Genomic DNA, 14,570 nt, shown 5'->3' on the forward strand with positions numbered 1-14,570 from the left:
CAAGTAAAATTTTGTGAGCATAATAGCCTTAACTCCCTATAAAACTTCCCTGTTTTTTATATATATATATATTTTTTTACATTAACTAACGTTAATTATATGTTTGTTCAAGAACACTTGTACACTGACCAGTCTTTCGGTTGATTTGTGGAACTTTTAACTCTTTGGTCTTTTAGAGAATCCAAGTTCATAAAAGACGCAGATGAAGAGAAAGCTTCCTTGCAGAAATCCATCAGCATAACTAGTGCCTTACTCACAGAGAAGGATGCCGAGCTGGAGAAACTGAGAAATGAGGTAGAGTACCACACAGGGTGCACGAGCTTTCACGCTGCCTCCTTTTGTTCAAATGCCCAGCCTAAGCTCAACAACTGTGTTTCAGGTCACAGTGCTCAGGGGAGAAAACGCCTCTGCCAAGTCCTTGCATTCAGTTGTTCAGACTCTAGAGTCTGATAAGGTGAAGCTTGAGCTCAAGGTAAAGAACTTGGAGCTTCAACTCAAAGAAAACAAGAGGCAGCTCAGCAGCTCCTCAGGTAAAGGACGCCTGCCCAGTGCTGCTCTGTGCACCGCGCTTCCTCCCGAGGAGCCCTTTCCAGTAGAGATGCTCTTCGAAGACAGCTCTCGTGCTGCCCTGACCCTGACTCTCCTCAGGGTCTTCCACTACTTAATCAATCGAGGGCTAACCCCACGTGCCTGCCGTCCCTATTCCTGGGCCTTCTTGTGGTCTGTCAATGTTGTCACAAACCTACGATGATGACTGCCTGCTGTCATCCAGACTGGGGGGTCTTAAAGTACACAGCAGTGCAGGAGAAGAGGTGGTCCCTTTGGTGAAGAAGGGTGGATTGCTTGTGTACATTCAGATGGATGTGACAGGCATTCTTACCCAGGAGTTAGCAGGCCTGAGGGAGAGCACGACGTGAAGGGCAGGGCTGGTGTCTGTGAGACCCTGTAGGGTCCCGCAAGGGGACAGGAACTCATCCACATGTGCTCAAAGTGGTGCATCTGGGAAGTCCACAGGAAAATGAGTTTTGAACACAGGCCCTTTCCCTGCAGTTTAGATTGTGATTAAAAATATACATCTCTTCTCCCTCCACTTTTTTTTTTTTTTTTCTCAAATACAAGGTAATACGGACACTCAGGCAGACGAGGATGAAAGAGCCCAGGAGAGTCAGGTAATGTTCCTGCCTTATTGCTTTGCTTTCTTGCTATTTTTCAAAATCATTGAGTCTTTTGGTTTATTTTCCTTCTCATTTGATGCCTTTTGTATCATTTAGTCTTTTGAATGGGTAATACATTCCTCTAGTCCAAACATTAAACAGAATTAAACATATATACATTAAATATCCAAACCTTCTCTCTCTTCTGCTCAGTTCTCAACCCTGCAAACAGTTAATTACTGTTATTAGTGTCTTTCCTTTTCAGAGATTTTTAAAAAATGTGTATATAAGCCAACACTAATACAGTCTTCCCTCCCTTTTGTAACGTAGATAATGGCATACTCTACATAAACCGTTCTGCACTTATCTTTTTTATAGCTATGTAGTGTTCCATTACGTGGATTTACTATAATTTAGTCAGTTCCCTATTGGTTGACAATGACCCTTGGGATGTTTCTGATCCTTTGGGTGTATTATAAACAATGCTGTAAGGAATTATCTTGGGCAGCTATCATTTTACGTATTTGTATTTCTGCAACATGAATTCCTAGAAGTAGAATTGCTCTGTCAAAGGGTTACTCATCTTAACCTTAAAAAGACTGATTTCTTGAAAACTCAGTCTCTTAAAGCAAAAATTAACAAAACAACTTTAGTTTTAAACTAAAAATGGGATTAGGCCAGGAATGGTGGCTCATCCCTGTAATTCCAGCACTTTGGGAGGCCAAGGTGCAATGATTGCTTGAGCTCAAAAGTTTGAGACCAACCTGGACATAGCGAGACCTCATCTCTACAAAAAAAAAAAAAAAGCCTGCAGCCTGGGTGACAGAGCAAGACCCTGTCTCAAAACAATTAATTAATTTTAAAAAATGTTAAGGGCCTGGGTCAGGTGCAGGGGCTCACGCCTATGATTCCAGCTCTTTGGAAGGCTGTGGCAAGCGGACTGCTTGAGATCAGAAGATCGAGACCAGCCTGAGCAACAATGGCAAGACCTTATCTCTATAAAAAATAAAATTACTGAGGCATGGTGACATGCTCCTGTAGTCCTAGTTACCCCAGAAGCTGAGGCAGGAGGATCACTTGAGTCCAGAAGGTTGAGGCTGCAGTGAGCCATGATCATGCCACTGCACTTAGGCCTCACTGACAAAGGAAGAACCTGTCTCAGAAAAAAAAAAAAGGTGGGGTGGGGGGCCCGGGCACAGCAGCTCACAGCTGCAATCCCAGCACTTTGGTAGGCCAAGGTAGGCAGACCACTCGAGCCCAAGACCAGCCTGCGCAACATGGGCACTCCAGCCTGGGTGACAGAGCAAGGCCCTGTCTCAAAACAGACAAAAATTTGTAGAAAGGGATTATATAAAGGCAAACTATTCTGTATTTGGAAATATAATTGTATACAGCAATAAACATCCATCTTTTAATTTTAATAATATATTTTGTATGTATTAGTCATGTTCAAAATTCAAAAGTACAAAAGCCACGTTTTATTTTTAAATAAAAGAAAAACTCACCTTGAGGTTTTAGTTGCCAGACATCTCCCTTGAGGGGCATGAAACGATTCAACATTGTACAAACTTCCCATGGATTAGCATTGTCCTCTTTGTATGTCTACCGGGCTTAATAACTAACAGTGTCTTCTCTTCCCCCTTCCTTTCTGCTTCGGTCTGTTTCATCTGCTGCTGACAACACTTTTCTTCCCATCAGCAAATGGTTCGTTTCATGTTTCCTAATTTGCGTGCACACGTGTGTGTGTGTGTGTGTGTGTGTGTGTGTGTGTGTAGAGTTTCCCACTATACTTACATCCGTATTGTGGCTTTTTCTTCTTCCTCAAATGGAGCTCTTAACATGATGATGACTTAGAAAATGCACTTTGAGAAGTGAAGATAGACTCAATAGGTCTGCCTTCATAGGTGGCCTCCATGATGCTGGGATATGCTGCAGAGAAGGACTGCAGTGACTGCTAACTTTGCTTCATAACTCCCCAGCAGGAGAAAAAGACCAAATATTTCTTTAAAAAGTAAAATATTTATGTATATATGTATGTGTATATCTATATATATTTTAAATATTATAAAGTGGGTTCTTTCAATTTAGAGAAATGAGATGTTTTTATTATTTGCAGAAGAAAGAAATTTTTTGTTTTTAAGTCAAAATGCCCTTCGTTTGAAAGGAAATGTTCAGGACAAGAGCAGTCCCTCCTGTTGGCCATCTTGTTGTCCCTGCTGCCCCAGAGCTCTTGGCACAGGTGCTCGCCCTCTGGGGGTGGTACCTGAACACCGCCTAGTTGGCGTGCTCGGCTGTCTCTCCTCGGTTGGGAGGGAGCTTTAGCTTTCTCCATTTTCCCTGAGGACATGTTTACTTATTGCTCCACCATTACCAGTCAGTTGATAAATGACAGTCTGAAGGAAATTTCCATGTGACTTTTTCAAATCTACAGAAAAGAAAAATCCTGGATGTATTGTAGAGTTTAATGGAAGAACTAACCTTTTTATGCAGTGTGTGTGTGTGTGTGTGTGTGTGTGTGTGTGTATTTATCTGAGATGGAGTCTTGCTCTGTTGCCCAGGCTGGAGTGCAGTGGTGTAGTCATGGCTCACTACAACATCCACCTCCTGGGTTCAAGCGATTCTCCAGCCTCAGCCTCCTGAGTAGGTGGGACTACAGGCGTACACCACCACACCTGGCTCATTTTTGTATTTTTACTAGAGACAGGGTATCACTATGTTGGCCATGTTGGTCTTGAACTCCCGACCTCAGGTGATCTGCGTGCCTCGGCCTCCCAAAGTGTTGGGATTACAGGCGTGAGCCACCGTGCCCAGCCAATATTTTTTATGTGGTAGAATGAAAACAAACTTGTGCCCATATATTCAGAAATGTAAGATTATGACTTTTGGAGAATGCAAGATTTTTCCTATTAAAAAAAAAAATGTGTCTTATAGTTTTTCATGAACCAATAGCACTCCACCAACCCACAGACTTAGATATTTAGGAATAATTTCATCTGGGCGCGGTGGCTCATGCCTGTAATCCCAGCACTTTGAGAGGCCAAGACTGGCGGATCACGAGGTCAGAAGTTTGAGACCAGTCTGGACAATATGAGGAAACCCCGTCTCTATTAAAAATAGAAAAATTAGCCGGGTGTGGTGGCGCATGCCTGTAGTCTCAGCTACTAGGGAGGCTGAGGCAGGAGAATCACTTGAACCTGGGAGGCAGAAGTTGCAGTGAGCCAAGATCGAGCCATTGCACTCCAGCCTGGGCAACAGAGCAAGACTCCTTCTCATAAATAAATAAATAATTTCATGGCCCAGCACAGTGGCTCACTCCTGTATTCCCAGCACTTTGGGAGGCCGAGGCGGGCGGATCACCTGAGGTCAGGAGTTTGACACCTGGCCTGGCCAACATAGTGAAACCCTGTTTCTACTAAAACTACAAAAATCAGACAGGCATGGTAGCACGTACCTGTAATCCCAGCTATTCAGGAGGCTGAGACAGGAGAATCGCTTGAACCCAAAAGACAGAGGCTGCAGTGAGCTGAGATCCTGACACTGCACTCCAGCCTAGAAAACAGAGCGAGAAAAAAAAAAAAAAAGAATAATTTCATTTGCCTCAAAAAGAAATGAAGTTTTACCCATGTTATACCTAGAAACATTTAATGAAGTGTAATTTAAATGTTTTTTTAAATATAAAATAGCATCTACTCAGGAACATTTGAAGAAATCTGAAAGGTATGAGGGGGTAAAAGAAACTGCCATAGTCTTACCACCTAGACATAGCCTCATTTAAGTTCAGCTCTTCACTCACACAACCTCAGCATGCCTGTCCTTGGGGAGAGTGAAAAGCATGGGTTCCTAATAGCCACTGTTGGCCCCTTCTGCACATTTTGCCGCCAGAGCTTAAAGGTATAAACTTCATGACTTCTTGATGCTTCAGCTTATATATATTCTTGACATTTTACACATCTTTTTTTTTTTTTTTTTTTAACAAATCAGATTGATTTCCTAAATTCAGTAATAGTGGACCTTCAAAGGAAGAATCAAGACCTCAAGATGAAGGTGGAAATGATGTCAGAAGCAGCCCTGAATGGGAACGGGGATGACCTGAACAATTATGACAGGTATTTCATATGAAGACATACTGATTGCTGTAATCCCAGCACTTTGGGAGGCCAAGGCAGGCAGATCACTTAAGGTCAGGAGTTCGAGACCAGCCTGGCCAACATAGTGAAACCTCGTCTCTACAAAAAATACAAAAGTTAGCCAGGTATAGTGGCGCATGCCTGTAATCCCAGCTACTTGGGAGGCTGAGGCAGGAGAACTGCTTGAGCCTTGGAGGTGGAGGTTGCAGTCAGCCAAGATTGTGCCACTGTACTCCAACCTGAGTGACAGAGCAAGACCTTGTCTCAAAAAAAGCCATACTGGGCCGGGCGCGGTGGCTCAAGCCTGTAATCCCAGCACTTTGGGAGGCCGAGACGGGCGGATCACGAGGTCAGGAGATCGAGACCATCCTGGCTAACACGGTGAAACCCCGTCTCTACTAAAATACAAAAAAAAAAAAAAATTAGCCGGGCGAGGTGGCGGGCGCCTGTACTCCCAGCTACTCGGGAGGCTGAGGCAGGAGAATGGCATGAACCCGGGGGGCGGGGCTTGCAGTGAGCTGAGATCCGGCCACTGCACTCCAGCCTGGGCGACAGAACCAGACTCCGTCTCAAAAAAAAAAAAGCCATACTGATTGGAACCTTAGTTTCATCAAAATAAATATGTTTTTAAAATCAGCTTCTCTAGGGGATTGTAAAAAGACGCAACAAAAAAAACCAATTGTTTTGCGGTTCCTTTGCCATAAATAGATTTCCGTAAATCTGGCAAGTGAGTGAGAGGAGACTACAAATGGTTTGATGTGAAAATTTTAAATGTGAGGCTGGCATGGTGGCCACACCTGTGATCCCAGCACTTTGGGAGGCCGAGGTGGGCAGATCACCTGGGGTCAGGAGTTCGAGACCAACTTGGCTAACCTGGAAAAACCCCATCTCTACTAAAAATACAAAAAAATTAGCTGACGGGGGTGGTGCGCGCCTGTAATCCCAGCTACTCAGGAGGCTGAAGCAGGAGAATTGCTTGCACCCAGGAGGCGGAGGTTGCAGTAAGCCAAGATCATGCCACTGCACTCCAGCCTGGGTGACAGAGTGAGACTGCATCTCAAAAAATCAAACAAACAAAAAAACTTTAAATGTGGAATAATGTACTACTTATATTGGAGGCTCACAGACTTGACCATAGTTAGTTCATGCTTAATTTTTTAAATTCTTTGCAAGTGTTCTTGTCTCTTCAGTTTCTTCTTACTCATTTTCTGATTTCACACATTGACATTTGTAGCGATGATCAGGAGAAACAGTCCAAGAAGAAACCTCGCCTCTTCTGTGACATTTGTGACTGCTTTGATCTCCACGATACAGAGGATTGTCCTACCCAGGCACAGATGTCAGAGGACCCTCCCCATTCCACACACCATGGCAGTCGGGGTGAGGAGCGCCCATACTGTGAAATCTGTGAGATGTTTGGACACTGGGCCACCAACTGCAATGACGACGAGACCTTCTGATGAAGCCTCAAGTGGAGGACACGGCTCTCTCAGATGCACTCGCACTGACACAGCGTAACACCAGCATTGTGTGTGCAGACTCCAAGAGAACTCATGGTATTTTTTACCCCATCAGCAAATCTAGGAAAATATTTTGATCTTCAACAAATTGCCCTTTAGTCTCCCCTTATGAGTTAGAAGAATAAATATTTAGTAGGTGAGTTTTCACCTCGAATTTTGTTTTCTTGATTTTCAAGTTTGAAGACATTGCACCAGATGCCATTACATTTATTGTCCCTAGACCTCATAGAAAAATCCCTACCCTTATAATACCTTATTTAAGTAACTTTAAATTATGCCGTTACTTTTCATATTTGCACTAAAATATTTCCAGGCTGCATTTGTATATTTAGATTTTTTGGTTAAGCTTTGACACTGGAATGAGTTGAAAAAATGTGCCATTTTGCATTTTCATCTACTCATTTAAAGTATTTTATTCTTATTCAAAGAAATATCTGAGCTCTTTGCACTACCTGTTATCAGTAGTGCCTTTGTTTCAGGCTTGATAATACTTAGGTGTGATTATAAAATCATGAAGCAGGTAAAGGGAGGGGAAAGCCCCCAAACTGCTGTGGGGACATTTGATAATCTATATGCTGCACCCACTTAATCTACTGTGGTGTTTTGTTTATTAGTTTTCCATAATTTCAGCTTCTATATATTATATGTATATATTTTTTAAAAATCTATATTTTGGGAAAAAAACATACACAATGTGTCTTTCTTTTTGGATATTTACCTTTTTGAAAAAGAAAACACTTAAAATGATCATTAGGACATAACGGACTAGGCCAGACATAGCATCATGCGGCTTTGCAACATTTTCATTTGTTTGTTTTCCTTTTATTTCTTAAACAGATTTAAATAACTGGAGGAATTTTCTCCAATTTTGTTTCCTTCTCTAGCAGGTATCCCCAGCAGTCAGTTAACAATAAGCCAGTATAAAACGCCTAAATTAACCAGTCTACAATCTTCCTTTACAAGTTTTTTTACTGTTTTTAGATGAATGTACGATGAGAAATTCAACATTAATAATTTTGGATTTTCTTATCACAAAAAAGAAAATGAAGGACCTCAAAGCACCAGAACAGTTTATCGACCAGTTTGAATCTATTTATCTTCATTTGAATGTCTTCTAGAATATGTAAAAAGGAATAAAATGTATCTTCCATGCCACATGTACAATAAGAACTTCTATAATTGTATATATGCCTTTGATGTATTTTCCCCTCAAGATGATCAACTGTGTGTTTGACAGTGAATATTAAATCTGTTACCAGTTGAAATTTTTGGTTATAAATGTAATACAAATTGTTTCACAAACAGAAAACATGTAAAGCAGTATTAAAATTTGGCCAAACAAGTGTTCTGTATCTACTTTAATAAATGGTTATTCGTTTTTGTTTTGTGGGTTTGGTTTTGTTTGAGACAGGGTCTCACTCTGTTGCCCAGGCTGTGGATTGCTGCAGCCTCCAACTCCTGGGCTCAACCAATCCTCTCGCCTCAACCACTGAAGTAGCTAGGACTACAGGCAAGTGCCACCACACCTTGCCAATTTTTTTTTTTTTTCCCCGAGACGGAGTCTTGCTCTGTCGCCCAGGCTGGACTGCAGTGGCTCAATCTCAGCTCACTGCAAGCTCCGCCTCCCGGGTTGACGCCATTTTCCTGCCTCAGCCTCCCCAGTAGCTGGGACTATAGGCATCTGCCACCACGCCCAGTTAGTTTTTTGTATTTTTAGTGGAGACGGGGTTTCACCATGTTAGCCAGGATGGTCTCGATCTCCTGACCGTGATCCGCCCACCTTGGCCTCCCAAAGCGCTGGGATTACAACGCCTGGCTAATTTTTTAATTTTTTTGTAGAGAGTGAGTCTCCCTATGTTGCCCAGGCTGGTTTTGAACTCCTGGGTTCAAGCGATCCTCCCACCACAGCCTCCTACAGTGTTGGGAGTACAGGTGTGAGCTGTACTTGCCCAGCCAATAAAGGGCTATTCTTTTTTGCTAATGGTAGTAAACTGATATTCTCAGGTTTGTCATAATGGTTTTACTTCAAATGATCAAACCCTATACAGTCATATAGCAATTTCTACTGCAGTCTTGTTACTAAATGGTTTTTAAGAAATTGGTGGCTGGCTGGGCGCGGCGGCTCACGCCTGTAATCCCAGCACTTTGGGAGGCAGAGGTGGGCAGATCACGAGGTCAGGAGATCAAGACCATCCTGGCTAACACGGTGAAACCCCATCTCTACAATAAATATAAAAAATTAGCTGGGTGTGGTGGTGGGTGCCTGTAGTCCCAGCTACTTGGGAGGCTGAGGCAGGAGAATGGCGTGAACCCGGGAGGCGGAGATTGCAGTGAGCCGAGATTGCACCACTGCACTGAAGCCTGGGCGACAGCCAGACTCCATCTCACCAAAAAAAAAGAAAAAAAAATTGGGGGCTGGGCGTGGTGGCTCACACCTGTAATCTCAGCACTTTGGGAGGCCAAGGTGGGCGAATCACGAGGTCAGGAGATTGAGACCATCCTGGCTAACACGGTCAAACCCCGTCTCTACTAAAAATATACAAAAAATTAGCCAGGCGTGGTGGCACATGCCTGTAGTCCCAGCTACTCGGGAGGCTGAGGCAGGAGAATTGCTTGAACTCAGGAGGCAGAGGTTGCAGTGAGCCGAGATTGTGCCACTGCACTCCAGCCGGGGTGACAGAGCAAGACTCCGTCTCAAAAAAAGGTAAGCTATGCACTCAAAGAAGGAAATTTTCATCTTTGACCAGATCCCAAAAAGCCCATTTCCACCCCCAAAGTATTGAAACGCATATATTCTACTAATATTAATAATTTATTGAGCAATTAAGTTCCAGGCACCCAGCTAAGCCTCTCACGTGGACTACACGATGAAATTCATATCCTCTTTGGTCCTCACTACAACTCAGAGGTAACATGATTTTACTGAGGTAAGTAATTTTACTGAGGCAAGTGGTGGAACCTGGATTCCAGAAGCAATACTGTTTTGTGTGAAATGCCACATCGCTGTAAAAGTCTGTTAGGAAGGGATTACCCCCCTCCCCCCCCAAAAAAAAGTCCACTCAAGATTCCCTCGACTCCTCACCATACTCAACATTTTAGCTCACAAATCAAAACAGCCTTGATTAGTGCAAAGCTAAGAACCTTCTGACTGCTATAATTTAAAATATTTGAGCAGTGGGTGGCGTGCTTCCAGCTACTCCGGCGCTGAGGTGGGAGGATCACTTGAGCCCGGGAGGTAGAGGCTGCAGTGAGCTATGATCACGTCACTGCACTCCAGCCTGGGCGACAGGGTGAGACCGTCTCAAAAAAAATGTGGTTTTTTTTCTATCCAAATTTGGCCTTAAGATATCATCTTACAGCAAGTACCTTTGCTGCAAATAAAAATTCGCGATTTTTAAAAGGGACAAGAGAGAGTCAATGTTTTTTTTTTTTTTTTTTTTTTTTTTTTTTGAGACGGAGTCTCGCTATGTCGCCCAGGGTGGAGTGCAGTGGCCGGATCTCAGCTCACTGCAAGCTCCGCCTCCCGGGTTTTTACGCCATTCTCCTGCCTCAGCCTCCCGAGTAGCCGGGACTACAGGCGCCCACCACCTCGCCCGACTAGTTTTTTGTATTTTTTAGTAGAGACGGGGTTTCACCGTATTATCCAGGATGGTCTCGAACTCCTGACCTCGTGATCCGCCCGTCTCGGCCTCCCAAAGTGCTGGGATTACAGGCTTGAGCCACCGCGCCCGGCCGAGTCAATGTTTTGTTTGGTTGGTTGATTGGTTGGTTTGTTGTTGTTGTTGTTTGAGACGAAGTCGGCCCAGGCTGGTCTCGGACTCCCGGCCTCAAGCTATCACTCCTACCTCGGCCTCTTAAAGTGCTGGGATTACAGGCGTAAGCCACCGCGCCCGGTCTACTCCAGATCTTTAAAATCGCTTTTCAGCGCCGGACGACTCCTGGAGTGACCAGGTTCTGAAACGCGCCCTGGGTCTTGGCGAGAATCTGAACCACCACCGGGGTAGAAGAAAGAGGTGGACACTAGGGCCAGGCGAGGTAGAACCCCAACCCGGTAGCTTCCGTTTTCCGAGTTGGCATGCGCAGCCGCACCAGTCACGTGGACGCGTTGTCACGTGACTGCGTCAGTGGTCCTCCCGTTAGAACTGGCGGACGTGGTTGGCGTTGTGGGGCAGGGGGTGGTGGGGCAAGATGGCGGCACACCTGTCCTACGGGCGAGTGAACCTAAACGTGCTGCGCGAGGCGGTGCGTCGCGAGCTGCGCGAGTTCCTGGACAAGTGCGCAGGAAGCAAGGTGAGGGGCGGGAGGCAGCGACACCGCCCTCGCCTCCCTTGGTCAGGCCTGGCTTAATCCGTTCCCTGCCGCCTGAGTTCGCGGTTTACGAGGTCCCCGGGGCTTCCAAGGAGGCGAGCCTCGGGGCCCTTTTACCTGCACCCCTGTAGCGATGAAGGGGGGGCCCTGGGCGTACAGCCTGGACCCGGAGTGGCACCGCGACTGTTTTGTGAGAGCAGAGTAAGCCACTGTGATAGCCCAGCCGCTGATGAGCCGGTTTACGTCAGGTGTTTCCTCTGCTGCCTGCCGAGGCACCGGACGGGTGGGCGGTCCAACAATGTGGATGGTCCAGTGTCCATTCATTACGGGGATCATACGTGTCAGTACAAATCGTACCTTAGAAACTGTCTTGAAACACCAGCACCTTGCAACCTGCTGCTCACGCGTGTTAAGAGAGAAGTTGTAATCATTTGGGCTTTTAACCTGGCCTCCTAAGGTAGTATAACTTATCTAGTAGCACCGTTTTCACAAGGGAGTCAGGAACTAGATCAGAGAATTTATAGGATTTCTTCTAAATGGTGTCACTTCTCCTTCATCCCCTTAGGGTTTATACGTCACCCTAAGTTACAGTACAACTGTGAAAAGTCGAACTGGGGAGCCTCAGTCTTGGAGAGAACAGAACCCGAAGAGGTAGAGTGGGTGCTAGCAGCCTTTGAGAGAAAAAAACAGGCTACATCATAGGGGTCCAGTTTCAATTCAGCAAAGGATGCTGAAATCTGAACAACATCATGGATTTTATCAATGTCAATTTCCTGGTTGTAATATGTTACCCCTGGAGGAAACTGAGCAAAGTGTACAGGGGCTCGCTCTGTATTATTTCTTTTAATTAAATGTTAATGTACGATTATTTAAATAAATATTTTAGTTTAAGAAAAAAATTTATACTGGAGTTAAGCAGTAGAAATACTCATAGGGGTCCAGAGCAGTGACTCGTGGTGTCAAAAAGTCCTAGGTTGGAGTCCTCACTCCCTTACACTCTGTATGGTCTGAGGTCTCTATATGGCCTTGGAAAGTTACTTAAACTTACTGAGCTTTTAAGAATTTTCTCTTCTGGCCAGGCGTGGTGGAAGAGGAAGTGCAATGTAATCCCAGCACTTTGGGAGGCCACAGCAGGCAGATCGCTTGAGCCCAGAGTTGGAGACCAGCCTAGGCAACATGGCGAAATCTCATCTCTACTAAAACACAAATTAGCCTGATGTGGTGGCACACACCTGTAGTCCCGGTTACTCCAGAGGCTGAGATAGGAAGATCATCTGTGCCCAGGAAATCGAGGCTGCAGTGAGCTGTGATTCCACCACTGCCCCATCTCCAAAGAAAAAAAAAAAAATCCTCTTTTGCCCAAATAAGATTTGTGATACCTATATCGTAGGTTTTAATTCTGTATAATTGACAATTTCCATATAGCTCAATTTGATAAATCCATGACACAGATATACAAGGATGTGAATGTGGTCAGAAGTAATTAAATTTTTTTTTATTCGGCCGCATGCATTGGCTCATGCTTGTCATCCCACCACTTTGGAAGGACAAGGTGGGTGGATCACCTTAGGTCAGGAGTTCGAGACCAGCCTGGGCAACATAGTGAAACCTCATCTCTACTAAAAGTACAAAAATTGGCCAGGCATGGTGGTGCATGCCTGTAATCCCAGCTACTCAGGAGGCTGAGGCAGGAGAATCACTTGAACCCTGGAGGCGGAGGTTGCAGTGTGCCGAGATCACACCACTGTACTCTAGCCTGGGCAACACTCAAGACTCTGTCTCAAAAATGAAATAACAGCAAAACCCCAAACATTTTTAAATTCTTTTTTCTGCTTTATTGTTATTTTAATCTTGTAACACTAAGAGAAAATTTTTTAACCCAGAATTTGAAGCAAATATTCCTCCTGTTTATGATAGGCAATTTTTTATTGATATTGTTAAAATTCCTGATATTAACTATAATAAGAGAATGTTTCTCCCCTCTTACAGGCAATAGTTTGGGATGAATACCTAACTGGACCCTTTGGCCTGATTGCACAGTATTCACTATTGAAGGTAAATGAGCTATTTGGGTTTTGTTAAGGGATTAATAATTCTGTACTTTAGCAGTTATGATAGGATTTTATATTTCTTCCTGAATCATTGGTTTGCAAGGCTGTTTGGTCTTTATAAACACTAATACTAGTGCCCGATTAACATTTTGTATCCATTGGCCAGTGATTCTGTACTGATTCTAGCATTATGTGACCATTACCTGGTGTCTTTGATAGTTCATCATGTAAGCATCATTTGAATGCTGATGCAGTAACAGTGGCTTTAAGGCCGGGCGCGGTGGCTCATGCCTGTAAACCCAGCACTTTGGGAGGCCGAGGCGGGTGGATTGCGAGGTCAGGACTTCAGGACCAGCGTGGCTGCTGTGGTGAAACTCTGTCTCTACTAGAAATACAAAAATTAGCTGGGCACGGAGGTGCGCGCCTGTAATCCCAGATACTCGGAAAGCTGAGGCAGGAGAATCACTTGAACCCAGGAGGCGGAGGCTGCAGTGAGCCAAGATCGCGCCGTTGCGCTCTGGCCTGGGTGACAGGGCGAGACTCCGTCTCAGAAAAAAAAAAAACAAAACCAGTGGCTTTATATTGAAACTTTGTCCTTTATGTATTTGGCTTTGAGGGAATCTAAATTTCGATATTAAAATATTAACGTGCACTTGATTGGGGGTATTTATGATTTCTGAGTCTGAAAATGACAGGCAAATTTCAGTCTTTCTGTTAACCTTTTGTGTATGTGTTTGCCTAGGAACATGAAGTGGAAAAAATGTTCACACTTAAAGGGAATCGTTTGCCGGCAGCTGATGTCAAGAATATTATTTTTTTTGTCAGACCCAGGCTAGAGTTGATGGATATAATTGCTGAAAACGTGCTCAGGTATCTCAGAGCTTGTGTTTGATCTAAAAGAGTTTGGTCCTTATGATGCTTTTAATGTATGAGCTCCTTCTCATGGAAGACCCTCACTCTTGCCAGTGCAAGGTGGTCTTTTGAAAAACTGGGATAAGCATGGAAGAATATGAAAGAGAAGATGGGGGCTGGGGCAAGTTGGAAATGGTTAATGGGTACAAAACAAATAGAATGAATAAGACCTACTATTTGGTAGCACAGCAGGGACTATAGTTAATAATAACTTAATTACATATTTTTAAACTTGAAGAGTGAGGCTGGGCATGGTGGATCACACTTGTAATCCCAGCATTTTGAGAGGTCAGAGCAGGTGGATCACTTGAGGTCAGGGGTTCGAGACCAACCTGGCCAACATAGTGAAACCCCGTCTCTACTAAAAATACAAAAATTAGCCAGGTGTGGTGGCGTGTGCCTTTAGTCCCAGCTACTCGGGAGACTGAGGCATGATAATCTTTTGAACCTGGGAGGCAGAGGTTGCAGTGAGCTGAGATCACGCCACTGCACTCCAGC

At 44.3% G+C, this 14,570-nt stretch overlaps 2 protein-coding genes and 1 long non-coding RNA gene across 18 annotated transcripts in view; 2 read left to right on the forward strand and 1 right to left on the reverse strand.

The window, feature by feature from the left end:
* The window catches only part of LOC105494335 (CAP-Gly domain containing linker protein 1), a 151,053-nt gene extending 142,874 nt beyond the window's left edge, over positions 1-8,179 (forward strand). For all 14 annotated transcript variants that reach the window (XM_011762742.3, XM_011762751.3, XM_071070907.1 and 11 more), the window contains 5 exons: positions 177-294; positions 380-530; positions 1,120-1,169; positions 5,136-5,260; positions 6,516-8,179. In XM_011762742.3, the coding sequence (XP_011761044.2) occupies positions 177-294; positions 380-530; positions 1,120-1,169; positions 5,136-5,260; positions 6,516-6,741 (670 nt within the window). In that variant the 3' untranslated portion in view covers positions 6,742-8,179. The remainder of the gene's footprint in view (positions 1-176; positions 295-379; positions 531-1,119; positions 1,170-5,135; positions 5,261-6,515) is intronic.
* On the reverse strand, positions 530-10,867 carry LOC139356622 (uncharacterized). The gene is made up of 3 exons (XR_011608723.1): positions 10,647-10,867; positions 4,606-4,703; positions 530-3,579 (listed from the first exon to the last, which is right to left on the reverse strand). It is a non-coding gene; the product is annotated as an uncharacterized lncRNA (long non-coding RNA).
* Positions 10,868-10,939: 72 nt separating this feature from the next.
* The window catches only part of LOC105495462 (VPS33A core subunit of CORVET and HOPS complexes), a 35,403-nt gene continuing 31,772 nt past the window's right edge, over positions 10,940-14,570 (forward strand). The window contains exons 1-3 of one of the 3 annotated variants that reach the window (XM_071070912.1): positions 10,940-11,091; positions 13,099-13,164; positions 13,903-14,030. In XM_071070912.1, the coding sequence (XP_070927013.1) occupies positions 10,990-11,091; positions 13,099-13,164; positions 13,903-14,030 (296 nt within the window). In that variant the 5' untranslated portion in view covers positions 10,940-10,989. Of the gene's footprint in view, positions 11,092-11,323; positions 11,393-11,697; positions 11,761-13,098; positions 13,165-13,902; positions 14,031-14,570 lie in introns of those variants that run through there. The other 2 variants (XM_071070914.1, XM_071070913.1) reach the window with 2 other exon arrangements.

The sequence above is a fragment of the Macaca nemestrina genome, chromosome 10 (assembly GCF_043159975.1).
Source record: "Macaca nemestrina isolate mMacNem1 chromosome 10, mMacNem.hap1, whole genome shotgun sequence".
NCBI classification, from domain to species: domain Eukaryota; kingdom Metazoa; phylum Chordata; class Mammalia; order Primates; family Cercopithecidae; genus Macaca; species Macaca nemestrina.